This window comes from Spea bombifrons, chromosome 5 (assembly GCF_027358695.1).
Source record: "Spea bombifrons isolate aSpeBom1 chromosome 5, aSpeBom1.2.pri, whole genome shotgun sequence".
Classification (NCBI taxonomy): domain Eukaryota; kingdom Metazoa; phylum Chordata; class Amphibia; order Anura; family Pelobatidae; genus Spea; species Spea bombifrons.
This window is the reverse complement of record NC_071091.1, coordinates 2,150,581-2,177,636: the sequence shown is the minus strand read 5'-3', so window position 1 is coordinate 2,177,636 and position 27,056 is coordinate 2,150,581. Positions and strand designations below refer to the sequence as shown.

The following is a 27,056-nucleotide window of genomic DNA, read 5'->3' as shown; positions in this document are numbered from 1 at the left end:
CCACATGCCCCGGGTCCCCTCTTTATCTCTCTCTTTCCTCTCCTGACGCCCCTCTTTTCTAGGAGGTCAGAATGTTTGCTGGGTATGAGGGGATCGCAGGGTTCTACAGCCCTAAAAGCCCCGTAATGTGTATAGAAACAGCAGGGGCCGTAAACTGTCCCTTTCAGAATCTTTCTTTTATCCTGGTTTCCATTAATTTAACGTAATCAAATGTAAGATTTTCATAAAATGCTTTTTCATTACAAAATACAATTTTTTTAAGGGTTTCACTGATGGCTGAAAAACATAAGGATTGGTTTCACTGACCAGGAATCAAACCCAGGCCACGGCGGTGAGAGCGCCGAATCCTAACCACTAGACCACCAGGGATATATATATTCATTTCCTTTCTGGTCTCCCTCTTTTCCTGATTCCTCTCTCTCCTCCCCTGATGCCCCTCTTTTCTAGGAGGTCAGAATGTTTGCTGGGTATGAGGGGATCGCAGGGTTCTACAGCCCTAAAAGCCCCGATAATGTGTATAGAAACAGCAGGAAACGGCTTTATAAATTAAACGGGATAAATAAACCCCATTATGCTTCTAAAATAAACCCCAGCCACGCCTCTAACTACACCCCTTACAACAAAAATGCCCCCTTAAGCTATTTGAAATTTTGGGGCGTAATGATAGCATTTGATATCAACCTTGGGTAAGATGGTACATTGGGAAGCAATTATATTTAGACAATTATTTCTATCTTTAGTTTTTAATTTGGTACATCCCGAAATTCCATTTTTTTGTGTGGTTTACAAAAAAAGAAAAAGTTGAATCTTAATATTTCCAAAATCTCCCATTTTATTGACATAGAAAACAAAACCATTTGTTAAAGATTATGAAATTCTAACCAAAAAAGAGGTTTTATGAAAAGTCTCTTCTAAAGATACAAGTGTTTTGCCCAGATTTTATTTAGTGTTTGTTTTTTTTTGTGTTTTAAAAAATATATTTCTTCTGTTTTTTGTGTCTCTACTAATAAATAGATTACTATAAATTAATAAATATTTACAGGCTATACAAATGTGGCTTTCAAAAAGAGCTCAATTCTAGTATTTTACACAAAGCCTTAAAGGAACCCAGCACAACCTCACAAAAAAATAATGTTTTCTCGTAGCAAATGTTATAATATCCCATCATTCCCTAACCCAGGGTTGCACCAAGTTAATTTAAAAACCAATAATTATTTCATTATAACCTGAGTATCTTGAAGTTGGGCGTTCACCCTAAACTGGGCGAATTCAGCCTAAACTGTCCACATTCCGTTTGGTTGCTGGATAGCTGCAGAATTCAATTTAAAGTCTCTAGGATTCTGATGAGTTCAGCTGACCCTGTTGGAGTCTTGGCCGAGTCCTTAATGGTTCCAGGAGAAAGTCTGGGTCGTCTTTGAGATAAATTTAACAAGCAATTGCTGAATTTACTGAGCTCAGCTCTCCACTCAGCTCTTCAGGGGCGGTGACAACATCTGAGATGGTTAAACTCCTCCTCCTCTTTTCACCTTTATGTCCTTCCAGCGAATCTGGCTTGGTTGTGTCATCCGACGGCTGGCTCGCCAATTTAAATATATCCACAAACAAACTGTTAAGGGCTTCTTAGCCGCAGAGTCCTCACTCTGTAAAGAGCTTCTTAATCTACTTGCAGGTAGACTAATATAATGTTACAGCGTAATGTTACGAGCTATGTGTCTCTAGTGCCTAAATTGATCTAAATATTAGCGTATGACCCATTTTCTAACATCAGTGCTTCTCGATATGTATCCTTGTCAAATGTTTAGGGCAAATCCATTTCTCCTATAATAAATTCCCTTTACTTAAATTCTAACATAGAATAATTCTCATTCCTGAATTCTAAACTGCACCACAGGTGATCGCGATAAGGAATCACCGGCGTCTCTTATTATCTTGTACACGGACCTCTTAACAATGGCCCTTATAGTCAGCCTTTTGATTATTATAACACAATGTTATGAATGCTAAGTGTTCTTTTTACACGTAATACCCTAGGGCAGTATAGATGTGGGCAAACTGGATTAGTTTCCTTTCTGGACCCCTTTCCGCTTAATATAAAAATAAATAAAATGCTGTGTAGACAGTTTATAGATGGAAGCTGGGAGGAACGTTCAGATGAATGTGCCTAACCTGCCTTATAGGAAATCCAGCTCTGCCTGTATTTAGTATTTAAAGAACCTTCAAACGGGGCGGGACATTGGGATGTTCCCACCCCCGCAGAACCGTTTCAACTGAAAATGAGCTCTAGCACCATCTCCCAGTGATGCCTACGTATATGAACATAGTGGGACGACAGCTAAACATAATACACATGGTCGCTCTCATTTCCCTTTATACAATCATTAAAGTCCTTGACCGTGGTCTTTATCCATGACTTTTTGTGTACGGCGTCCATCTTGGTATATTTACTGCCAGTATTTAGCAGTCAGTAGGATTTCCCGGAATAGACTTGTTTTTAGTATAAAAATATGAAACTGTTTAGTGCTTCAGATCCCGATTTCCGTCGGATTCACCTTCGAACATGCGCCATTCACAGCCCGAGTAAGAAGCTAGTATTTGCAGTGTCGGATCTCTTCTTTCTGAATGTGTTCATAACAAGACTGGAGAGATAAAAAACAGAAGTAAGGATAAATAATTGGCCGCTTCAATAATTATACCCCCATCAGAGCACGGGTCAGCATTATGGAAGAAAATATATTAAATATGCTGTTAACAGGGTACCCCTGACCCCATGTGATTATTATGCATCATTCCACAGTCTTTTGGTAGTTTTTTTTTTTGGTTTTTTTTTTTAAATATAATGTTTTTTGTTTTTTTTTTATTTACAGATAACATACATTGTATAGCCACTGGAGCAGTAGGGTATCGTAGGTCGGGTATCGTGGGACTTATAGGTGGTTTAATTTTTCATACTGACCTCAAGAGCCGTTAGAAGGAAATCATAGATTCCTCCCCTGTTGCTGGGATCCATGAAATCACGGATAAAGTGGATTTCTGCTCCCAGACGCTGGATCCTGCACGACAAAATACAGTTATTGGCTCACAAAGAATATCTTCAAATGGAACTTTGACAAGTGGACAATCGCCACGTCGTGGACATTTCCGCAAAAAAAAAAAAACAAAAAAAAAAAAAAAAAACTTTCTATTTTAACCAAACTCAACTTTCTCACCAGTGTTTTTAGGCTAATGGAAACTTTGTGTCCAGCAAGAGAAAAGAAAATGTTTCACCTGTCCATAAGTCCCCAAGCCTTAAGGAGCATTGAAGGGTTTTAACGATCCAAAATTAATTTTTTTAAGTTTTTTTTGCCCTTCTCTAGTACGTGGCTCGTGGTTAGAGAGTCAGCGGATTATGTGTAGAAGTTAAATATCAAGAAGTTTGAATATTTTTTATTGAGCACTCATGTTTTGCCCTCTACGTTGCTCTCAAATACCACCAACATTTAGTATAAAATAAAATTATGCAATGGATTAAAAACAAATAATAATAGAAAAAAATTAATATTTTTATATTCAACTGGAGTAGCAATAATTACTCTATAAAATGTAGCGGGGAAAAAAAGTCGTTAACAGAATCGAAACTAGTTATCTTTAAGACACGCCAAGAACCATCCACCAACCAGTAGGTGTTAGATATGGTGATGTTGGTTTATATTTTTTAATGTTTTTAACCAACATTTCTTATTACCCGGCTCGAGACGCGACGTATATCAGTAACGGTAACAAGTCGTCCATGGGAAGCTTATAATCCTTATCCACCACTCTGGACACAGTCGTCTCGATTTCCGTGTACGTCTTCAGTATGATCTCCAGCTTCTCTTTGGGATCTACCGTCGTGCTAAAAAAAAAAAAAAAAAAAAAAATATACATTTTTATACATTTTTATAAATGATGTGCGATAAGAGCCGGGAAATATTCTAATAATTCTATGAACCAATGTTTTTTAAGCTAAAATGAGACGCTGGCTAAAGCGGGAGTGACGTACATGATCTTCTGAAGTGATTCGATGGCGGAATGGAAACATTTGTGTCGGACGATTGAGTATCTCTGAAAAAATAAGGGAAGGAAAATGAAAGCTGGGGAGGCTCGTCTGTAACGCGAGTGATAAAAAGAAGGATTAGACGTTAACAAAAAAAACCAAAAAACACAGCATTTATGACACGTTTATGATGCACGTTTAAGAGGAATCTGTGATGTCACAGATAGTGTTATTTGTGATGTGTTGCACCATCAGTGGGGTCAGCAGGGCTTCTAAGGCTTATGTCCGATGATAGAGGTTTAGTTTATTATAAATGCTGGGGAGAGAAACTCTCACCTGATTGGCTGTTAGTTTAATCTCCTTCAGGGGCCATAGTTGCCTAATAAAATAAAATAAAACAATGTTAAAAAAAAAGAAAATTATACAAAATAATTTTACATATATCATGTTTTTTTTATTATTATTAGGTATTAATTATTAGACTTGTACATTTCGATTTGCACGAATTGCAATTTTAATGAAATTTGCATATTTGGACAATTTGTAGGAATCACTGAAAATTAGGAGGGACCCTCCCCCAACGAAACAAACTAAAGCGAAAAGCTCAGAATTTTCATTTACATTTTATTAAATACTCTCACTCATTATTTCATTCACACTCTCACACTCTCATTCAATCTCTTTCTGAATGTCTCCCTACCTTCTCTGCCGATCACTTCTGTGTCCCTGGCTCTGTACTGCGCAGCGCCGCTTCTGATCTTGCATCTCGTTGTTCTTCTGTCTTGGTTATTTTGCCTTCTTCCGCTGCTCATAAAGTCTTCGTTCTGTGTCCGCTTCTCATTGGACAAAGGGAAAAGCACATGGCCTCCAGTGAACTTCCACAAAATGGCGGAGCTTCTGGGCACATTCTGTCCCTCCGACCGGAAGCTCTGCCATTTTGCAGAAGATCACAGAGGTCATGACTCTGTCCCGTTGTCCAAGGAGAAGCGGACAAAGACAGAAGACTTGTTGGAGCAGCTGACGAAGACAGAACAAGAAGATGCAAGATAAGGAATGAAGACAGGGACACGAAAGCGGAAAAGGTAGGGAGACATTCCGATAAAGCGTGAATGATAGTGAGAGAGTGCGTGAATGAGAGGGTGAGAGAGTGCATGAATGAGGGCGAATGACAGCGAAAGTAAAAAAGCCCTCCCTACATTGGTCCGAAACAAATGGACCAAAAAGATAACAAAATCGTTTTTGGTCCATTTGCACAATTAACCCCTTAAGGACAATGGGCGGTCCCTAAACCCATTGGGCTTTGTCATTAAGGGGTTAATAATTGTACTTTTTTTTTCTCCTGGGGACCCCGTTTGCTGTGATGAGGAACCCCAGAATGAACCCTTAATACAACACAGAGAAGTCAAGGAGAGGCAACGTTTAGCTCTTCTTCAAACTCCTGTATTATAGACACGGACTCACTTCTGTACGTCCAGGAATTCCAGCAGCTTGGTGTCGGTGAGGATCCCCAGGCGGATTATGCCCTGCCAGTAATAGGCATCCTCCTGCTGGTGATACAGCATGTACAACATGAACAGGTCTGGGTGGAACTGAGGTAGAAGAAGAGGGAGAACTGTAGTGGTCGGATTCAAGTCATCACTGGGAAAAAAATGAAGGCCGCGTTATAAGCATCACTTTTTTTCTTGGTAGAAAAGTAGAGCAGCCTCCCAGCAGAAGTGGTAGAGGGTAATACAATGAGGGGATTTAAACATGTATGGGATAGGCATTTGGCATAGGCATCGTTTTGGGATGCCCGCGATGGAGTCTGCCTGGGGGTGTAAAAGGTAAGAGATGCCCACGTCGGGTAAATGTGCGGGTCTGGGCCCGCACATGTCGGTCGCTACACAAAGCAGAACACGATTAGTTTACAGACGGAAAGCATGGTTGTGGGATAATAAATGGTCCATGAGTTACTTTGGTTACCTGATCTCTTCCTCGTTGCCCAGCGCCGGAGGAATCTTATTATTTTTCTCCGCTGCCATAACCATCAAGGCCCTTAAAACAGAGAAAAAGCTTTTTTTCAGTAAGATGCCCTTTGATGTCGGCCCTCTGGCTGGAGGCTCTCGGTACGCGGTTTGGGAGAAGTCTCAGGAGCCCAGGAGAAGCTATGGGGGAAAGTAGCACTAGAGCATCATGATGCTGACATCACGCAATCACTCGTGACATCAACCGACCAAAAATGGTAGTTGTCACCTGATTCATTCTCAGAGCGCCCATGGAAGTCGCCATGGAATCAGCCAAGAATCATCAACAATATTTCCTTGGGGTGGGGGGGATTTATTGAGTCTTCGCCCATCTTACATGTAACTAAATGGGAACGAAGGAATAAAACGATGTATCGGATCTGATGTATGGATCAAACGCAGAGGTCCAAAGTCTCTGGGAGTCTCATGGAAATGGAGGTCGATTCTCCTGCCAGCCCGACACAAGCAAGAATATCCCTGATGCACACTGTCTCATGCCCTCTCTTACACACACTCTCTCTCACTCACTCATGCTCTCACTCACTTATGCTGTCTCATGCTCTCACTCTCTCTTACTCACTCATGCTGCCTCGCTCTCTCTCACTCTGAAAAGGCAACAAAATGCAAATAATAAATTCTGAGCTTTCTGCTTCAGAAAGCAAACTGCATTAAAATGTAAATTTAGATGAATCCGAACGCTTAAGTCTAATTTGGACAAAAAAATACAAGCATTTCCAACAATTTGAAACGAAGAAAATTGTTCTTTTGTTAATCAACAAATTTGAAAAAATATGCATAATCAGGCAAAACCAAACATATTGGTAACCACCTTGTAAAGTGTAAACTTAGCACCCATGTTATAAATCACACAATCTGGACACAACTGTATCTTCAGACAGCATTACATTTATGAAACCTTTCGGGCTTTCTGGGGGCTTCGCTGACAGACCCCCTACCCATCTCCCTGAAGCCTTGGGACATCTCCAAAAATCTCATTCAAACCGCAAAAGACTTTACATATAAATAAATAAATAAACGGGGGTCCCGAGATCCAGAGACGAGGTCCATACCTGTAAAATTCCCAGACCTTCGTGGCGTAGTGTTTTATTTCCTCCTGCGCCATGTCTAGAAGGTGAAGGTTGGCCCCTATCCCAGAGTACGTAGCCTGGAAGACCACCGACAGCGTCTTCGCCAGTTTTCTGAAAGGGTGGAGCGGAGACTTTAAAGCCTGGAACGGAAATTAAAAAATATATAAAAACGGGTCAAGGAACAGAAACCATTTCCACCCCGCGTGATGAGGACGCAGATTAGGAAGGGTTAATACCGACCGACGCTCCCGGCTAATGTCTAAGCTAAATCAGCTCCGCTGGTGGGAATACAGCGGGATTTCGCCCCCCCCCCGAATATACCATACATTTTTTTGGGGGTAAGAATTTTAAAAATTCTGTAGGGTGATACATTTTGGATCGTCTCGGGGTAACTCAGAAACTTCTTAATATGATTCCAAATACAACAAAGGAACCAGTAAAAAAATCCACAACACAGGAAGTGAGGGCAGTAAAGGTACGGAATCCACTGCCGATACACTGGATGCCTCCAAAAGGGGTAAAAGCAGAACATACAGGGGGAATAAATGGTAGAAAAAAACAGTCATATGTTAGAGCTTTTCAATGCGAGGAGGAATCTGATTGGCTTTCTGAGTTAAGAAAGAATTTTCCCGCCTATGTGGCAGAAATAGAAAAAATATTTTAGTTGGAGTTTTTTTTTGCCTTCTTTTGGATCAAAATCAGGAAGGATCAGTAGACGGGAACATGAGGGACTTAGATCTTTTTTCACCCTAGTTACTATATCATTTTATTATATTATATTACTAGGTTACTTTATTACTTTGTTACTATATTACTAAGTTACTATATCATTATTTTACTACGTTACTATATCATTTTATTATATGACTATGATACTATATTATTATATAATTATTTTACTATGTAATTATGTTACTGTATTACTGAATACTATATTACTATATTATTATATCATTATATTAATATGTTAGTAGGTAACAATATTGCTTGGTCACTATGTTACTAGTTTACTATATCATTATGTTAATAGGTTACTATATTACTAGGTTACTAGTGAAAAATAGTAAATTTGCTGAAGTTGAGGACTTGTACCTTTTCCAGGTAGATCCGCACGGATTCCTGCTCCGAGAGAAGGCTGATCTCTTTCATTATATCTTCTATCTGACCGGATACGTCTTCATTGTCTCTGGAATGAACGTTTTAGTGAATATACAGTATGGGGGGGTGAGGAATCCTGAGCGTCGGCAGATCCTGTCGCCTATTACGCTTTTATCGTATGTTGGGCAGATTCTCTTTAAATGCCTCGACTGGGAATATTAAACAAATCTCTTGGCGCCATTACCCAGCCTCTGACAGCCGGCCAATCAGATGCATGTTTAGGACGTATCCGCCTGCATCCGGAAGGGGTTAAACACCGTCTTACATGAAAGGATTAAAGGTTCTGTCCCAGCTTGACACTTTTGTTAATAATAAATGCAGTTTCAGAAACATCATTCCCAATTACGCTGAATTAAAAATGTTTCATCATTTTTGCCGGGAACACTTAATTGTCATGTGACACAAAATCAGGATCTGCCATGGGAACCGGAGCTGCTTTTATGTGATTAAATGAATAAAACGACGGATCTTCTAAGATCATACTAAAGAGGGCAATGAATCTCGTCTTGGTGGAACTGCAGCTTTAAAGCCCCTCACCTCTGGCAATAGAGATACTCTTGAGATTTCTGGAGTTTTTTGCTTAGCTTGACATGAAACCCCAAGAAGGACTCTTCCGTGTCTCTTTTGCAGCCCATTTCCAGGAACTTCTGGAAGTGTTCGAAGACCCCCGGCCACCGCTCCTCCACGGGGAATAATCCCACACCGAGCTGGCTTTGGGGTGAAATAAAAATAATAATTAGTCCTCCTTCGGGCCGTATGAGATACAGGACGGCGCTCTTTTATGACCGCTGACTTACAATTTCCGCTCCACGCTCTCGTTCTGGTCCTCACTCGACGTGTTAAGGACCCCCTGAGTCAGGAGGCCGGAGTTTGGGTTTATATTGAACGTCCCGACCAGCGTGAAGCCGTTATTAAACGTCAGCTTTCCCTTATAGAGACAAAAAGTACAAATCCCTCAGTGAATGCCAATAATAACCCCCCAAGGGGGCAGAAACACAAACAAATACGGGGAATTTTAATTATATAAAATCTATGACCAGCCTGCGGCCCACCTTATTATTCCGCCTCTGCTTTTATCTAGTAGAAGGCAGTCCCGAAATACACATTACATTTACTAAAACTGCCCAGGATCATTTATTATTAACTATGATTTATTATAATAATAATAATAATAAATATAATAATATTGTTTATAATAATAATATACAAAATAATAATAAATTACAAAATAAATATGATAATTTAAATAAAATAAAAACAATACAAATTTAAATAGAATAAATAAAATAGTAATAACAATGAAATAAAATAGAAACAATAACTTATTATTACTATTGAAATAGAATAAAAATAATCACAATAATGAAAACAACAATAATAATAATAATAATAATAATAATAATAATAATTAAAAAATAATTTTTAGAGAAACTGTGTTGACATTTTTTTGGGGGGGGTTATTCATCTATCTAATTTGGGGCAGATATAGAATGCTCTGGAAAAGTACTATAATACTAAACTTCACTGATAATATGTATATTTTTGAACTGAAATAGAAATTAATATTTCAGGGATATAATTGAATTGCTTAATCTCAATCTTTTCCAGAATAATAATATAATATATTAAACGTCACAAAGGAAACCGGACGGTTTTCTGCCAATGCGTCTAAAATGCTTTTTTTAAGAAATATACGAGAAATCGCCCTCACCTTCCCGGCCAATAAACATTCCTCCGTGAACTCCCCCTCGTACACCGAGCCGTCCTCTGAAAGCAGAACGCCCGCGCCCTGACCAAAAAACAAAAGAAACATTTCAGTTAATTCTCAATTTAAAAAAACAGCATTTCAATAAAAACTGTGAGGAAAACCTTAATTTGATAGAAAAACAAAAGAAAAGGTAATTTCAGTGCTACTTTTAATTTAAAAAAAATTCAAAAACTGATTACAATTATTAAATTAACTAATTTATTTAACTTTAATCTTATTCGTAAAATTAACGTTAGCAATTAGTTAATTGAGAATTATTGAAATAACCCAAATTCATAACGTCTCATAGAAACTTAGAGCCTGTCGGCAGATCGGCCCCATCCGGCCCCAGTCTAGTCGCCCGTTTCTCCTGCTGTAAAGACTCAAACCTTAATCAGTCGTTGGTCTCGCCTTAGATTCAGGAGCCGTATGTCTATCCCATGCATGCTTAATACCCTCACTGTATTACCCTCTACCACCTCTGCTGGGAGGATGCTCCACTGATCTACCACCCTCTCAAAAGAGTATCCCCCAACCAAGGAAGATGACTTACCACCAACTTGTTTAGGATAAACGACCCTTGGAAACATTTCCCTGAATCAGTGAGGACTATCCCGGGACCATGCTTGAGATTATCCTGCCACATTCCAATATAACGCTCCCCTCTGCGGATACAAACATCGTTAGGACGGCAATCGTTACCCACAATCCAGCCTTTTAATGCTGCTGTTCCACTTAGACAAAAACACAATTACACCGCCTAGCAGGCTTAATATGATGGCGCGAAATAGAACCTATGAAACAATAATGGCAACATCCTATCAGGGCTTGCCTTGGTGTCACATGACAATTAAGTGGCCCCCTGCAAAATTATGAATAAGGGAACAATTTGACATGATCAAAGACTTATTTCTGTCTGTTTCCAATGCTGTGTTTAATCACAACGGTATTAACCCCTTCAATCCCAGGGGTTTTTGGTACCTCAAAGCCCAGAGCAATTTTGCCATTTTTGGGGTATGTCGGTTTAGCGATTATTCTCTGTTCCTGTGAATAGTGTACCCATGTAAACTATATATCGTTTTTTCAAGGAGAGATAGAGCTTTCGTTTGATACCATAGTTGGATGATTAGCTGGAAATTTAGAATGAGAAATTTAGTAAAAACTAGCGAAGATTAGAAAATTAAACTAATTTTTTTTTACATTTTCCCTCTGAATCCTCACAAAATTAGGTAAAGTGATGGAAAATCCCCTCCAAGTTTATTAATTCAGGTGTCCTGATTTCAGAAATACCCAATTTATATAGATTTTCCAGACTTTCCCAGCACCAGGGAGCGTTCTATTAGGTGTACAATTTTGTAAAATTTGTATGCCTATGGCTTAACGGGTTTGGGGGTTGTGAACGGGGGCAGGAGGGTTATACTGGCTAGATGTTATGCTAGGGCAATGGGATGTAAGGTTTTTTAATAATTTTTTTATTATCTTTTTTTATATATTTTTTTTAATTTTTTTTTTATTTTAATTTTTTTACATTTTTTTTTATTTTTTATATATTATTTTTACACAGTAATGGTTAGAGGTCCTCCTAGGGACCTCCTGAACATGCCAGTGATGTCACAATGACATCACAGCCCACATTATAATTTTTTTTTGTATTATTTATATTAATATTTTAATGATTTTTTTAATATTATTTTTTAAATGACTAACCGTTTTTTTTTTTCTGCTTTTTCTTACAGGACGGGAGGGGGAGTGAGAGAGATGGTCTCTCACTCCCCTCCCCGCGATCCCCCTGCACCGATCACACTGTGATCTCTATGCAGGTCCTCACAGACCTGCATAGAGATCGCAGCGTCTCTGTGCCTCATCGGAGGGCAGGCTATCCCCGCAGGGGATATCCTGTCCTCCGATGACCTTCCGGGTTACGTCAGCAGTGACGTAACCCGGAAGGGAATGCCCGATCGCGCGTTTCAACTGCGCGATCGCGCGATCGGGCACTTTCAACCGTAACAGCTTACCGGCTTTCATGCCGGAAGCTGTTACGGGAGATCGGGCAGCAGAAAGCCGGCAATGCCGGCTTCTGCTGCCAGGGGGGAGTCCAGGCTGTCAAACGACAGCCTGGTCTCCCGTGCAGCGGCAGGGATGTGTCCCTGACGCTGCACGAAAGGCTGGACGTACCGGGACGTCCATAGGGGTTTCTTTGTGGGCGTTTTTTGGACGTCCCGGTACGTCTATAGGGGAACTAAGGGGTTAAATTCAGCAGAGTAGGCGGGACAGCAGCTTTAATCATTTGATTGGTCGGCTTAAAATGTGCATCGCCCCTTATTTCCCTTTTTTTTTTTCCCTTAACCCCTTATGCTCCACGTACTTGTCCGTGTTCTCCCATACGCCGTATCCCGACTTCTTGTCCCTCCACCAGTTCCCGGTGTATTTAAAGGGGTTTGTGGCAGAATTGAGATTTTCCAGGACCCCGAAGCCGTGGCGCATGTTGTCTTTAAAGTATCCTTTGTAGGTGGATTCATCCGCGTAGCTGGCGCAAAAACACAGTAAGATTTGGTGAAACTGAGTGTAATATCCTGTCCTGCTGAGTTCCGTGGCCATTAATACCAGTAAAACCCTGTCCTGCTGAGTTCCATACCAATTAATACCAGTAAAACCCTGTGCTGCTGAGTTCCGTGGCCATTAATACCAGTAAAACCCTGTCCTGCTGAGTTCCATACCAATTAATACCAGTCAGACCCTGTCCTGCTGAGTTCCATACCAATTAATACCAGTCAGACCCTGTCCTGCTGGGTTCTATACCAATTAATACCAGTCAGACCCTGTCCTGCTGAGTTCCGTGGCCAGTAATACCAGTCAGACCCTGTCCTGCTGGGTTCCATGGTCATTAATATCACCTAAGTCAGGTTCTGCTGAGTCCCATGAGTTCTGTGCTCATTAATACCAGTCGCTTGGTCCTGTTGCGTTCTACGTCATAAATATCACCCTGTTGAGATATAATCTGAAAGTGCTCTCACAGTGCTATAGCCTATGTGATACATTGTATGGTTAAGATAAGTATAAATAAAGTTTTTGTTGTTATCTCCCCCTTCCTCCTGAACAGGAAGAGAAGCAGTTAATATTTGTTTCAGTAAAGACACAGAAGCAAGGAGTACCTGTGTGTTTTGCCTCCATCTTTATATAAATGTCTTATATACCCGGTTATCCTATCCTAATAATTCAAATGGCAACACACCCGAGTCTGCTGAGTCCCACGACAGTTAATATTAACCGTAGCCTTTTGTGTGGCGTTCCAGGACCATTAACACCCGCCAGGCCCTGTCCTGCTGAGCTCCATTACTTACTCACAGATGCCATATCCCTGCATGACCCCGTTCACCCAGTGGCATTTGTAGCAGTCGTATCTGTCCTGGAGAGCGCTCGGAACCAGACAGATCCCAAACCTAAAAGCACGAAAATGGAAAGATTTACCACGCGCTTCCTTAATTTGAGGAACGTTGGCGTCTGAAGACATTCTGTCCACCAATGGAGACCAACAACAAGAACTGGTGGCTCCATCTTGGACCATTATTGAGGAACCATGTTCTATCAGACAGGAACTTTCATTCCATTAGAGAGAGAGAAGGTTCTAGAACAGTCAGAACCTGGTGTTCTATGTCCTTTGGGTTGAATATTTTTCGAAGGGCCGACAATGATTCAGCACCAAATATTTTAATAATAGAATATATTGTTTCAGATTTATGGCACTTACCCATTTTCCTGGCCAAATTCGAAGTCCCCGACATGATTGGATCCATCCGGCCACTTTAACGTCCCCCTGCGCCAGCGACACGGAAGAAGCTCATTAGCAGTAAAAAAACGATCTCCAAAAAGCTGGTATTTATTGAGAAACACACTTAAAAGTTATGGTCCTCGCCCCTTTTTTAGGCTGAAAAATAAACGTCAAACTAAAGAAATTGGATCCAAAACATGTCCGATGCTCGCCAAAAGCGGGCAGCTACTTCATAGGATAACGGTGAGACCCCCGCCTGGGAGCATCGCGGGCTTTAGGGCTTCAGCTCCATTACAGAGAAAAAAATCTCCATCTGCATTTCTCACCACAAATGGCCGCCCAGAACCGAAACGCGAGGCGAATTCCCCCTTCACGAGGGAACCAACGACCCCAGACCTCTGTGTTCGGCCTTCATTGTCCTCATCAGTGGGGTCCAGATGGTCTCTCTAGGCACAAGAGAGCGAGGAGGTCCACGACCGGCCTCTACACTCAGGGTGAACCCCAAGAGATCCCCGAAGGGTTAAATGCCATACGGTGCAGCCCCCGATTGGGAACAGGGTAGGTTTTCGCTCTCCTCGCAATTACGGATCAACATGGCAGTCTGGACCTGCCCCAAGGGGGCAATTCGTGAGGGAAATTCGTTTTGTGGGGTATTTCACCCTTCGGGGATCTCTTGGGGTTCATCCCAAGTGAAGAGTTGAGTCCAGACATGGACCTCCTTACTGTCGTGTGCTTAGAGAGAGACCAACCGTCCCCCACTGATGAGACTTATGAAGGCCCCGAAAACGTAGGTCCGGGGTTGTTGGTTCCCTCGCGAAGTGGAAATTTGCCTCACATTCTGCCCCGGTTCAGGACCCACCTTGGGGCAGGATCAGACTCATATTTAGATGGAGACGCTCTCAAGCTGGGGACGCACCTTTGGGTGGTGAGCTTCTCATACTTGGTATTTAAGTGGAAATACTTCTCTATACGCACTATATTTTACTGAGAGGGTGGTAGATAAATGGAACAGCTTCCCAGCAGAAGTGGTAGAGGCTAATCTAGCGAGGGGATTTAAACATGCATGGGATGTGGCCCCACACTGTAGGATTTTCTCCCGACCTGGTGTCTCGTAAGGGCTTTTAAGGCCAACTCCTAGTGAGACTTGGGGATTTTGGGGGTCCTGGAACATTGTCCTCCCTGGCTGCGAATGGGAGTTGTAGTCCGCTCCGAATGAGGGGCAGTAACGTGCGTCACTCACTTGCCGTGAGGCTTTCCCCAGGACATCTCTCCCTCATATACGGCGTTTTTGAAGCGCCCGTCGTTTTTGTAGGTGTAGGTACAGAAGCGGCTTGTCGGGGGGCCGTTGGCGTCTCCCGTTTTCCCCCACGGCGGGAAGTCTCTCCTCCCGGTCAGATTCTGGCGAATGAGCTGGTTGAGTTTCCAGAACCACAAAGTCTAAAATAAATAAATAAATAAATAATCCGGAAAATGTCATTTCTATGGAATTTCCAAATTCAGCGCAGATTATAAAACATTTTTTATTTCTTAAATCACAAATTAATTTATAAGAACCCAGAACCTGCCAGGAGATCCGGCCCACCCGGCCCGTCTAGTCCGCCATTTTTTTCCGGCTGTAAAGACTCTTAAGCAGAACGAATCCTGACAAACCAGTTTTCAGTCTCCAGGGGAATCACAGATTAGGAATCCTTAACCTTCTGAGAGATGAGTAGTCTAAAGGTGGAACAGCCTCCCAGCAGAAGTGGTAGAGGGTAATACAGTAAGGGTATTAAACATGCATGGGATAGACATACGGCTCCTGAATCTAAGACAAGACCAACGACTGATTAAGGTTTGAGTCTTTACAGCAGGAGAAACGGGCGACTAGACGGGGGCCGGATGGGGCCAGATGTGCCGGCGGGGTCTGGGCTTCCTCCTCGGTGTCTCGGGAACACAGAAGTAGTTTCTCCAGGTGCTGTCGGTTCAGAGCAGACGTTCCGGCTTCCCTTTATAAAGCTGTGTATGGATCACACAGTAACGTCCCTCCCATTTTTTATATTTTTTTATAGGTTTTCCAAGAAATCTGAAAGGAACTTTTTAACCCCCCCCATCGCATCATTAACGTCTTCGAAATCAGAGAAAACGCAATAAATGATTTCATAACGAGATTACATAAAATCTGTACGAATGAGAGATGAACGGCTGCGTGGAGGAACCAATCAGAGCTCAGCCAGGTGCGCTGGGAAACGGAGGTGAGAACAAGGTTGGCACTGGGAAGATATTAGGGGGCCGGGGTGGCACTGGGAAGCTGTTTTTGGGACAATGTTAGGACTGGTAAGCAGGTTAAGGGATGAGGTTGGCACCAGGAAGCTGTTTGGGGGCAGGATTGGCAAAAGATTATGTGTATAATTTACACATATTTACGGCCCCCTGTATAATGTATAGTTAATGCAGTGAGCCGGCCCCTGTATAATGTATAGATAAATCAGTGACCGGCCCCCTGTATAACGTATAGATAAATCAGCGAGCCGGCCCTCTGTATAATGTATAGATAAATCAGTGACCGGCCCCCTGTATAACGTATAGATAAATCAGCGAGCCGGCCCTCTGTATAATGTATAGATAAATCAGTGACCGGCCCCCTGTACAATGTATAGATAAATCAGTGACCGGCCCCCTGTACAACGTATAGATAAATCAGTGACCGGCCCCCTGTATAATGTATAGATAAATCAGTGACCGGCCCCCTGTATAATGTATAGATAAATCAGTGACCGGTCCCTGTATAATGTATAGATAAATCAGTGACCGGCCCCCTGTATAATGTATAGATAAATCAGTGACCGGCCCCCTGTATAATGTATAGATAAATCAGTGACCAGCCCCTGTATAATGTATAGATAAATCAGTGACCGGCCCCCTGTACAATGTATAGATCAATCACCTGATGCTGAGGTTCTTTGGCAGAAAGCAGGAATTCCTCCTCTGGGGTGACGACGCGCAGGGAGAGGCTGCAAAGCAATAAAAAAAAATGTTTAATAGAAACCCAGAACCCGCCGGCAGATCGGCCCCCATCCGGCCCCCGTCTGGTCGCCCGTTTCTCCTGCTGTAAAGACTCAAACCTTAATCAGTCGTTGGTCTCGTCTTAGATTCAGGAGCCGTATGTCTATCCCATGCATGTTTAATACCCTCGCTGTATTACCCTCTACCACTTCTGCTGGGAGGCTGCTCCACTTATCTACCCCCTTCTCCTAGCTAAGTGTAAGTGACGCTCACCTGGTTTGATGAGATTTCTGCCTCGTCGACGAATCCACCCAAACCGTCTTTAAGTCGCACCGGAATATCTCGTTCCCCTTCAATAAAAGACAGGTAAGGGGCGGCGTGAGTTTAATGACGCGGAACGCGCCGCGCTCTGTGATACTCGCTACCGATGGCCGCGCTCTGTGATACTCGCTACCGATGGCCGCGCTCTGTGATACTCGCTACCGATGGCCGCGCTCTGCGATACTCGCTACCGATGGCCGCGCTCTGCGATACTCGCTGCCGATGGCCGCGCTCTGCGATACTCGCTGCCGATGGCCGCGCTCTGCGATACTCGCTGCCGATGGCCGCGCTCTGCGATACTCGCTGCCGATGGCCGCGCTCTGCGATACTCGCTGCCGATGGCCGCGCTCTGCGATACTCGCTGCCGATGGCCGCGCTCTGCGATACTCGCTGCCGATGGCCGCGCTCTGCGATACTCGCTGCCGATGGCCGCGCTCTGCGATACTCGCTGCCGATGGCCGCGCTCTGCGATACTCGCTGCCGATGGCCGCGCTCTGTGATACTCGCTACCGATGGCCGCGCTCTGTGATACTCGCTGCCGTTGGCCGCGCTCTGTGATACTCGCTACCGATGGCCGCGCTCTGTGATACTCGCTACCGATGGCTGCGCGCCGGCCGCCCACCTGCAGAATCACCAGGATGTCGTCAAACAGCAGGACCCGGTCGTGTTTTCCCGGGGAGACGCTGATCGGGACGAGTCTGCTGTCCTCCTGGAGCCGCCGCTCCGCCGTACACAGCGCGGCCTGGAAGAGCAAAGCGCTGATTACGGCCCAAAAACACAGAGACCCCCTCATCGGGGGGGAGACAGGAATATCATTCATCATTTAGCGAGGAGGAGACCACAAAGTCCTCTAAACTTCACTCGGTGAACTTAATCTTCTCATTTCTACTAAAGAGCCATGAGGGTTTCCTCCAACCTCACGAGGAGCCTCTGATGGGCAGATTCTCAGGGTTTCTACCCCAGTCTCGTGGTCTTGGGGCAAATGGGCAGGTTCTGGGGTCACACAGTTTGAAGCCTTCATATTCCCCCCGATTGGTGCTTTTCTCCCTGCTTTATCACAGCTGGAATCCCTGCTTGAGCACAGGTGACTATCCAGAAAATATTCACCTCCTGACAAGTCGCAGTTTCCATAACGACCGTTATTACAATCATTTGGTTGCCAACATTAGCGAGTCCCTGCAACAGGACCCGTGTGATCAGCTATTAAAGGGTTAATATGGGGGAGTCTCAGGACCAAATTAATTAGAGATCCGAGGGGGGCCGTGGGGGTCCTCAATCATCTCAATCCCCTCAAGAGATCCCGAGACCCCCCCAATCCAGAGACACTCAAACCTTAATCAGTCGTTGGTCTCGTCTTAGATTCAGGAGCCGTATGTCTATCCCACGCATGTTTAATCCCCTCGCTGTATTACCCTCTACCACCTCTGCTGGGGAGCTGCTCCACTTATCTACCACCCTCTCAGTAAAGTAAATTAAGGGAAAAGCATGTTAAGCCGGGCTTTTTTTTGTAAATAAGTCACATGACCCCGTTCCGCTCGATAACATCAACAGGTCCTTATCCTATTGGAAGATAATATCATGTGATCACCTACAGGGGGGGGCAGGGGAGAATCCAGGTCAGCCAATCAAAATATTTATTGTAAAAAAATAAATAAAAGCTTAAATTCTATGCTATAGCGAGGCTCAAATAAATCGTGAAATTTACTGCATTTTGGGGTTTTAGTGACATCAGAATAATAAGAAAGAGAAGCTTCTGATTGGGTGACTTACGGTTATTTTGCTGGATAACGACGCCCACAACAGCTTCGTCTGGGAGGCTTCGTCCAAAGCTTGGCTGATAAACGTCTGCAGATCCACGAAGGCGTTTAGTGAATCGGCCCCCAACGCGCTTCCCTCCTGATAGATTATTCATTATTCATTAAACGGAAATAATGTTTGAAACTATCGGGAACTGGCGATCAGGGCGATGCTGTATTTGCTGATTTCACATTATTATAAACAGTATTATTTATTTATTTAAATAGCGCCATCATATGCTGCGGCGCTGTACAAAAAAATATAGAACTTGCTGCCAACACCTCCTTGTTTGGAACCTTTGATTGTTAGCCCACGTGCCAAATGTGCCTTACCTGAAAGAATTCTCCATTGAGCTTTGAGAGTAGCAGGGAGTACGTCTGCACGTGATCTCGCAAGGGTTCGGTGAAGAGTCTCTGCAGGAACACGGAGACGGAAACCTCAGAAGTCTCTCCGATCAGCACCTTCAGATTATTTTTATTGCTTTTCCAGTAAGCGCTGCGTGGGGCGAGAGAGATGAGACCCGGTGACAATTATATACACAGTAATATACCACCCCAGTGCTGTATACAGTAATACACCCCCCCCAGTGCTGTATACAGTAATATAACCCCCCCGTGCTGTATACAGTAATATAACCCCCCCAGCGCTGTATACAGTAATATAACCCCCCGCGCTGTATACAGTAATATAACCCCCCCAGCGCTGTATACAGTAATATAACCCCCAGCGCTGTATACAGTAATATACCCCCCCCCCGTGCTGTATACAGTAATATAACCTCCAGCACTGTATACAGTAATATAACCCCCCAGCGCTGTATACAGTAATATAACCCCCAGCGCTGTATACAGTAATATAACCCCCCCAGCGCTGTATACAGTAATATAACCCCCCCAGCGCTGTATACAGTAATATAACCCCCAGTGCTGTATACAGTAATATAACCCCCAGCGCTGTATACAGTAATATAACCCCCAGCGCTGTATACAGTAATATAACCCCCAGCGCTGTATACAGTAATATAACCCCCCGGCGCTGTATACAGTAATATAACCCCCCCGTGCTGTATACAGTAATATAACCCCCAGCACTGTATACAGTAATATAACCCCCAGCGCTGTATACAGTAATATAACCCCCAGCGCTGTATACAGTAATATAACCCCCAGCGCTGTATACAGTAATATAACCCCCCAGCTCTGTATACAGTAATATAACCCCCCAGCACTGTATACAGTAATATAACCCCCAGCACTGTATACAGTAATATAACCCCCAGCGCTGTATACAGTAATATAACCCCCCAGCACTGTATACAGTAATATAACCCCCAGCGCTGTATACAGTAATATAACCCCCAGCGCTGTATACAGTAATATAACCCCTAGCGCTGTATACAGTAATATAACCCCCCAGCGCTGTATACAGTAATATAACCCCCAGCGCTGTATACAGTAATATAACCCCCCAGCGCTGTATACAGTAATATAACCCCCAGCGCTGTATACAGTAATATAACCCCCAGCACTGTATACAGTAATATAACCCCCCCAGCGCTGTATACAGTAATATAACACCCAGCGCTGTATACAGTAATATAACCCCCAGCGCTGTATACAGTAATATAACCCCCAGCGCTGTATAAAGTAATATAACCACCAGCACTGTATACAGTAATATAACCCCCCAGTGCTGTATACAGTAATATAACCCCCCAGTGCTGTTTATAGTAATAACCCCCCAGCGCTGTATACAGTAATATAACCCCCCAGCGCTGTATACAGTAATATAACCCCCAGCGCTGTATACAGTAATATAACCCCCCCAGCGCTGTATACAGTAATATAACCCCAGCGCTGTATACAGTAATATAACCCCCAGCGCTGTATACAGTAATATAACCACCAGCACTGTATACAGTAATATAACCCCCCAGTGCTGTATACAGTAATATAACCCCCAGTGCTGTATACAGTAATATAACCCCCAGCGCTGTATACAGTAATATAACCCCCAGCGCTGTATACAGTAATATAACCCCCAGCGCTGTATACAGTAATATAACCCCCCAGCGCTGTATACAGTAATATAACCCCCCAGCGCTGTATACAGTAATATAACCCCCCAGTGCTGTATACAGTAATATAACCCCCCAGTGCTGTATACAGTAATATAACCCCCAGCGCTGTATACAGTAATATAACCCCCAGCGCTGTATACAGTAATATAACCCCCAGCGCTGTATACAGTAATATAACCCCCCCAGCGCTGTATACAGTAATATAACCCCAGCGCTGTATACAGTAATATAACCCCCAGCGCTGTATACAGTAATATAACCCCCCAGCGCTGTATACAGTAATATAACCCCAGCGCTGTATACAGTAATATAACCCCCCCAGCGCTGTATACAGTAATATAACCCCCCAGCGCTGTATACAGTAATATAACCCCCAGTGCTGTATACAGTAATATAACCCCCAGCGCTGTATACAGTAATATAACCCCCCGCGCTGTATACAGTAATATAACCCACCAGCGCTGTATACAGTAATATAACCCCCAGCGCTGTATACAGTAATATAACCCCCCAGCGCTGTATACAGTAATATAACCCCAGCGCTGTATACAGTAATATAACCCCCAGCGCTGTATACAGTAATATAACCCCAGCGCTGTATACAGTAATATAACCCCCAGCGCTGTATACAGTAATATAACCCCCAGCGCTGTATACAGTAATATAATCCCCAGCGCTGTATACAGTAATATATCCCCCAGCACTGTATACAGTAATATAACCCCCAGCGCTGTATAGAGTAATATAACCCCCAGCGCTGTATACAGTAATATAACCCCCCAGCGCTGTATACAGTAATAACCCCCAGCACTGTATACAGTAATATAACCCCCAGCGCTGTATACAGTAATATAACCCCCCAGCACCGTGTATGGTGACGCTGGCACTTTAAGGTCAGTGGCCACCTAATGGTGTAAGTGTGGTAGACGTGGCGTCCTGTCGGTGGGGGGGATCAGTATGGGGCGTTGGGATTGGCTGGTTTTGCCGCACATGGCCCCGCCTCGTTATCTCCGCGTTATACACTCTGTTACTGTACCTCGTTGCTTTAGAGATCTTGTCGAACCCTTTTGTCACCAGGTGATTTGTGACGGATTGAAAATATCTGCAAAAAAAGAAAGAAAAAAAAGACAAAGATATAAAATATGTAAAATTATGTATTAAAATATAAAAATGCGCTTTCCTTAAAACATTGCAATATTTAAAAGGGGTGTGGTTAGGGGCGTGTCCGGGGAGGGGCTATTTGTGTAACCAAGTTATTTTTAGAAGAAGGATAATGGAATTTATTTCTTCGCTATTTGCTGTGAATGCAATAACGTTTTTAAAGGAGATTGATTTGTAATTTTGGCTAAATGGCAATAATCACAATATTAATAAATAATAACATTATTAGTATTATTAACAGTAATAAAAGTAATAATAAATAATAATAATTACATAATAAATGAATAATAACAATAATAATATTTGCCTTAACACAGGCAGCTAGTTACAGGTTTTTTATTTTTGATGTCCTTTGAAGGGATTTTTTTAAAATAAAATTGGAGAAAATTAGATGTTTATCTCATTTCTCCAATCCCATTAAAGCTGCTGTTGCTTTGCTGAGTTTAACATTTTTGTAAGGAAAAAAACAGCATTAAAAACGTTCCTCGTCTCCTTCCCATAAAAAGAATTATTTAACCGCGTCAAATTATCACTGATTTTGTGCCAGGAGCTCTAAATTGTCATGTGACCCGTTCCTGTAAACCCGTCTCCCCCTGTAAGACTTTCTTGCATGAGCACAGAATACGTGTCGGCCGCGCCCCGCAGGATTTACTTTGACGCCGAGGGACAAAAACACTAAGTTTGATTTTCCATTTCGCTTTGACAATATTTGCTGATTTCTCATGAAAACCGTTCCAGTACCGGATTCCGACGACGCGTGAACTCAACGTGTAAACCGCAAACCCCGGCAAACGGCAAAACGATAGAAATTACAAAAACCAAACATCCATAAAAAAAAAAAAAAAAATTATAAAACACCAAAAATAATCATATAAACTCCAAAAGTGAATTATTCCAAAAAATAGTTACAAAGTTATCGGTTCAAACATAAATCTCTAGAAACCTTGTTTTTGAAACGTTACAATTTTAGTAACTTTTTATTTCACGCGTATCAACATAAATCTACATAAAGTTAACCCTTTCAGGCATATTGATCCATCAGCATCCGGGATGATGAAAGAGATTAAAGAGATAGGGATCAGCATCCTCTGGGGGGTAAAAAAAAGCAGGGTCGAGGAAATGTTTGGGGGGAAAGGCATATGGGGTATGGTGGGAAGGGTAGCAGCGGTACAATGTTTGGCGGAAAGGCATATGGGGTATGGTGGGAAGGGTAGCAGCGGTATATCGTTTGGGGTAAAGGCATATGGGGTATGGTGGGAAGGGTAGCAGCGGTATATCGTTTGGGGTAAAGGCATATGGGGTATGGTGGGAAGGGTAGCAGCGGTATAACGTTTTGGGGAAAGGCATATGGGGTATGGTGGGAAGGGTAGCAGCGGTATATCGTTGGGGGAAACAGATATGAGCCCCAGATACTTACTGAGTGTACGCGTGTATAAAGTCTCTTTGGTCTTTGATGATGTAGAGGTCGGAGACGTCCGCTGATGAGTTCTCGTGTAGCTCCTTAAGAACCCGATGGCACTCGGCCGTTAGGTCCCACAGGGCACGGAAATGCTTTTTGACAAGCCTGATTGACTTCAGGTGGTCTTGGCCGACTGCATCGTTTTCATCTAAACGGTACAAGTAAAGGAATATGAGCTGGACGTGTAAAAGGCTGATTGGTGGCATTTTTGAATTAGGCTGAATTAGGCATTTTTGTTCCAGAAACACCAGGAACGGATCATTTTACGAGGGTGGTCAGACTTACCGGCTTGCAGTAACAAGCTAAGTACCAGCGAGTCAATCCGAGACAAGGTGATTAAAAAGTCCCCGTCGGAATGTAATAGCGATTCGGCTGCTCTGCGGCTTACACTCTGTGCGATAAACAAGATATTATAGTCAACGCTGAATACATTTATGATGTAAACGATTAATAATAATAATCACAAATAACAAAAAATGCAGAAGCCAATACATGTATTCGTTAAAAAAAAAATATACATTTTGGAGACGTTCTTACAAGGACATGGAAAATCCTAATATTGAGAGGGGTTTTTTAACATAAAAAGCAGATTTTATTAACCTGAATTTTTATGGATTTTTTGTTGTATAAATACATAAAAATTCATTGTTGCCAAAATTGTTAAAAAATAAATAAAATGTGAAAACTGGGAACATTATTTGTATTGTCTCCAAAAGCTTGTGTAAACTTCATGTATCACCTATTCTAATGTTATGATTTTAATATTGTTTTATATAGCGCCATCAGACTCCGTAGCGCTGTACAAAGGGTAAATGAATGTAAGAATCTTAGCATTACCAAACTCAGCTAAAGAATGGCTGTGTTCCATTGACAGTTGTGACCTTTAATTTTTTTTACCTGGACAATTATTATGGATTTTTTCTAGAAATTAATATTAATATTTATTGTTTAAAATGTATTGTTTAAATTGGAACACAGGAGTGATGGGAGTGATAAAGGGCCATTGGAACACAGGAGTGAGGGGAGTGATAAAGGGCCATTGGAACACAGGAGTGATGGGAGTGATAAAGGGCCGTTGGGACACAGGAGTGATGGGAGTGATAAAGGGCCATTGGAACACAGGAGTGATAAAGGGCCGTTGGAACACAGGAGTGATGGGAGTGATAAAGGGCCATTGGAACACAGGAGTGATGGGAGTGATAAAGGGCCATTGGAACACAGGAGTGATGGGAGTGATAAAGGGCCATTGGAACACAGGAGTGATGGGAGTGATAAAGGGCCATTGGAACACAGGAGTGATGGGAGTGATAAAGGGCCGTTGGAACACAGGAGTGATGGGAGTGATAAAGGGCCATTGGAACACAGGAGTGATGGGAGTGATAAAGGGCCGTTGGAACACAGGAGTGATGGGAGTGATAAAGGGCCGTTGGAACACAGGAGTGATGGGAGTGATAAAGGGCCGTTGGAACACAGGAGTGTATTTTGGCCTCGCTCAGTAACGATACGGAATGCGTTATTAAATGCGTGGCGTTACCGCGAGGGACGCGTTGTCTAAGGGCATCGCGGAGCTCCTCGGAGAAGTGATGCGTTTCTGGCCGAGGCGCCGTGACAGCGGTTTATTCTCAGGTCTGGACATCACAGGAGGAACGGCGGAGCCCCGATCTCAACATCCATCTGATATTCTACAGATGGGGAGGAAAAACACGTTGGAAGATCAGATGGGAGCGATTCAACCCAGATCAATCATTCTTTATAGAAAAAAAGCCATGATTGTGATTTAACTTATTTGCTCATCATCTCAGCATCATCTACTGTCCAGAAGCTTAGAATGGGAAATATATCATAAAAATGTCAGTCGGTGACAAAAACCTGGTTTTATCTAATTTTGCCCCAATAAACCCCCTTTATGTGCAGACCTGGAGCCGCCGTCGCTGTCAGTCATGTGATATTTTGGGTGACTTTCCCGGCTCCAACACCGCACTGAGCTGATGCTTTATGGCGATGCTAATGAAGTCCGTTCATCCATACACTTTCATTAGTAGCAGAGTCCGGCTGGGTGATTAAGACCGAGCCATTCTATCGTTCCCCACAGGCAGTATGAGGAGGAGTCGGGGTGTTTTTCTAGTAGATTGGGCTCAGATAACAGAGTGAGAAGTTGAACTGCCTGAATCCGTGATATAATATATATGGCGAGCGCCAACCCCAAGGCACACGATCTAAGAGCTGATAGGATGTTGGCCTTCACGTGGTTAATGTTTTTTCTAAATATGGTAAAAAAAAAAAATTAAAAATTTTCCTCCAATGTTAACCAGCGCAAAGGGGATACATTCCCATTATATATAAACACATAAACAAACATATATATACACATTTATTTATATCTACATAATTTAAAAATATATATAATTTAAAAAAAATGTCAAAAAAAAAACAGACAACCCTGACATTTATGCAAAAAAAAAAAGAAACGTAAAATTCAATTTTATAATTTTTTTAAATAAATTAAAAAACCATATATATATATGTATAAGCCATGTGTTAAAAAGAAACAATAAAAATATACAATTCCACTCCGTATTTGTGCCATAAACGTTCATTACGACCCCAAAACTAGGGAAGCTGTAGAAATCACACGAAACCGCGAGAGCAGCTTTTTAAAGCTACTGTTCCACTTATACAAAAAAAAATGCACTTTTTAGTGCGTTAAGCAGGTTTAATCCCAGGTAAGCGGTGAAACCTTTCAAGAAGTTGTTACTGGTTTCTATGGCAACCAGCCTGCTTTTGTGGCAAGCATTTCCAGCAAAAACGATGACCGAGGCAAGCGTATTACGCGATTTTTCTTGGAATTTTAATCGCATTTGAGTAATGCAGCGGCTTTTTCAAGGCCGATTTTTATTTTTCCATAAAACAATTTTAAATATTTAGTCATTTCTATAAAACAACCAATCAGAGTCTGCTTTCATCTCACATGACATTTAAGCATTCCCTAAAAAATATATCAAACAAAGCAATTATTTATTCTAGGGCTGGGAATGATGATTTTAACACAGAATTACGTTACAAAAAAAAGTTACAATTTTTAAAAACACGCATTTACACATTTTATGAATTTTTTGGAGGGTTTTTTTTACAGATAAAAAGAAACAACAAAAACAGATGGAATGCAGATAAAAAGAGGCTTTCCTCCCTCATTTTTAGGCAAGTCCTAACAAATCGCTACTTTGCCAAAAGTAATTAAATGAATGCCAGACATTCATAGAAGAAAGAATCAGCCTCTACCACCTCTGCTGGGAGGCTGTTCCACCAATTTACCACCCTCTCTGTAAAGTGAAAACTGCAGACAGAATAACATGGCATTAAATCATATTAATAATAATTATAATAATATTTTTTGTTTATTGTTTTATTTTATGTAAAATTTTATGTTATTTTGGGGTTTTTTTGGCGACCCGCGCCGCGGTATATGTCGGCGCTATAGA

The 27,056-nt window shown here is 42.4% G+C and overlaps 1 protein-coding gene across 1 annotated transcript; it reads right to left on the bottom strand.

Moving 5' to 3' along the window:
- Positions 1-808: 808 nt before the first annotated feature.
- On the bottom strand, positions 809-25,249 carry ALS2CL (ALS2 C-terminal like). Its single transcript, XM_053468338.1, has 26 exons — positions 25,112-25,249; positions 23,863-23,968; positions 23,536-23,725; positions 21,994-22,059; positions 19,210-19,372; positions 18,851-18,976; positions 17,703-17,822; positions 17,033-17,109; positions 16,701-16,767; positions 15,018-15,214; positions 13,757-13,822; positions 13,350-13,448; positions 12,374-12,535; positions 10,562-10,673; positions 9,973-10,050; positions 9,059-9,189; positions 8,799-8,972; positions 8,196-8,289; positions 7,086-7,243; positions 5,975-6,046; positions 5,474-5,650; positions 4,349-4,391; positions 4,019-4,080; positions 3,722-3,871; positions 2,954-3,050; positions 809-2,636 (listed from the first exon to the last, which is right to left on the bottom strand). The coding sequence occupies exons 1-26, from the start codon at positions 25,211-25,213 to the stop codon at positions 2,586-2,588; spliced, it is 2,940 nt and encodes a 979-aa protein (XP_053324313.1). The 5' UTR covers positions 25,214-25,249; the 3' UTR covers positions 809-2,585.
- Between the last annotated feature and the right edge of the window lie 1,807 nt (positions 25,250-27,056).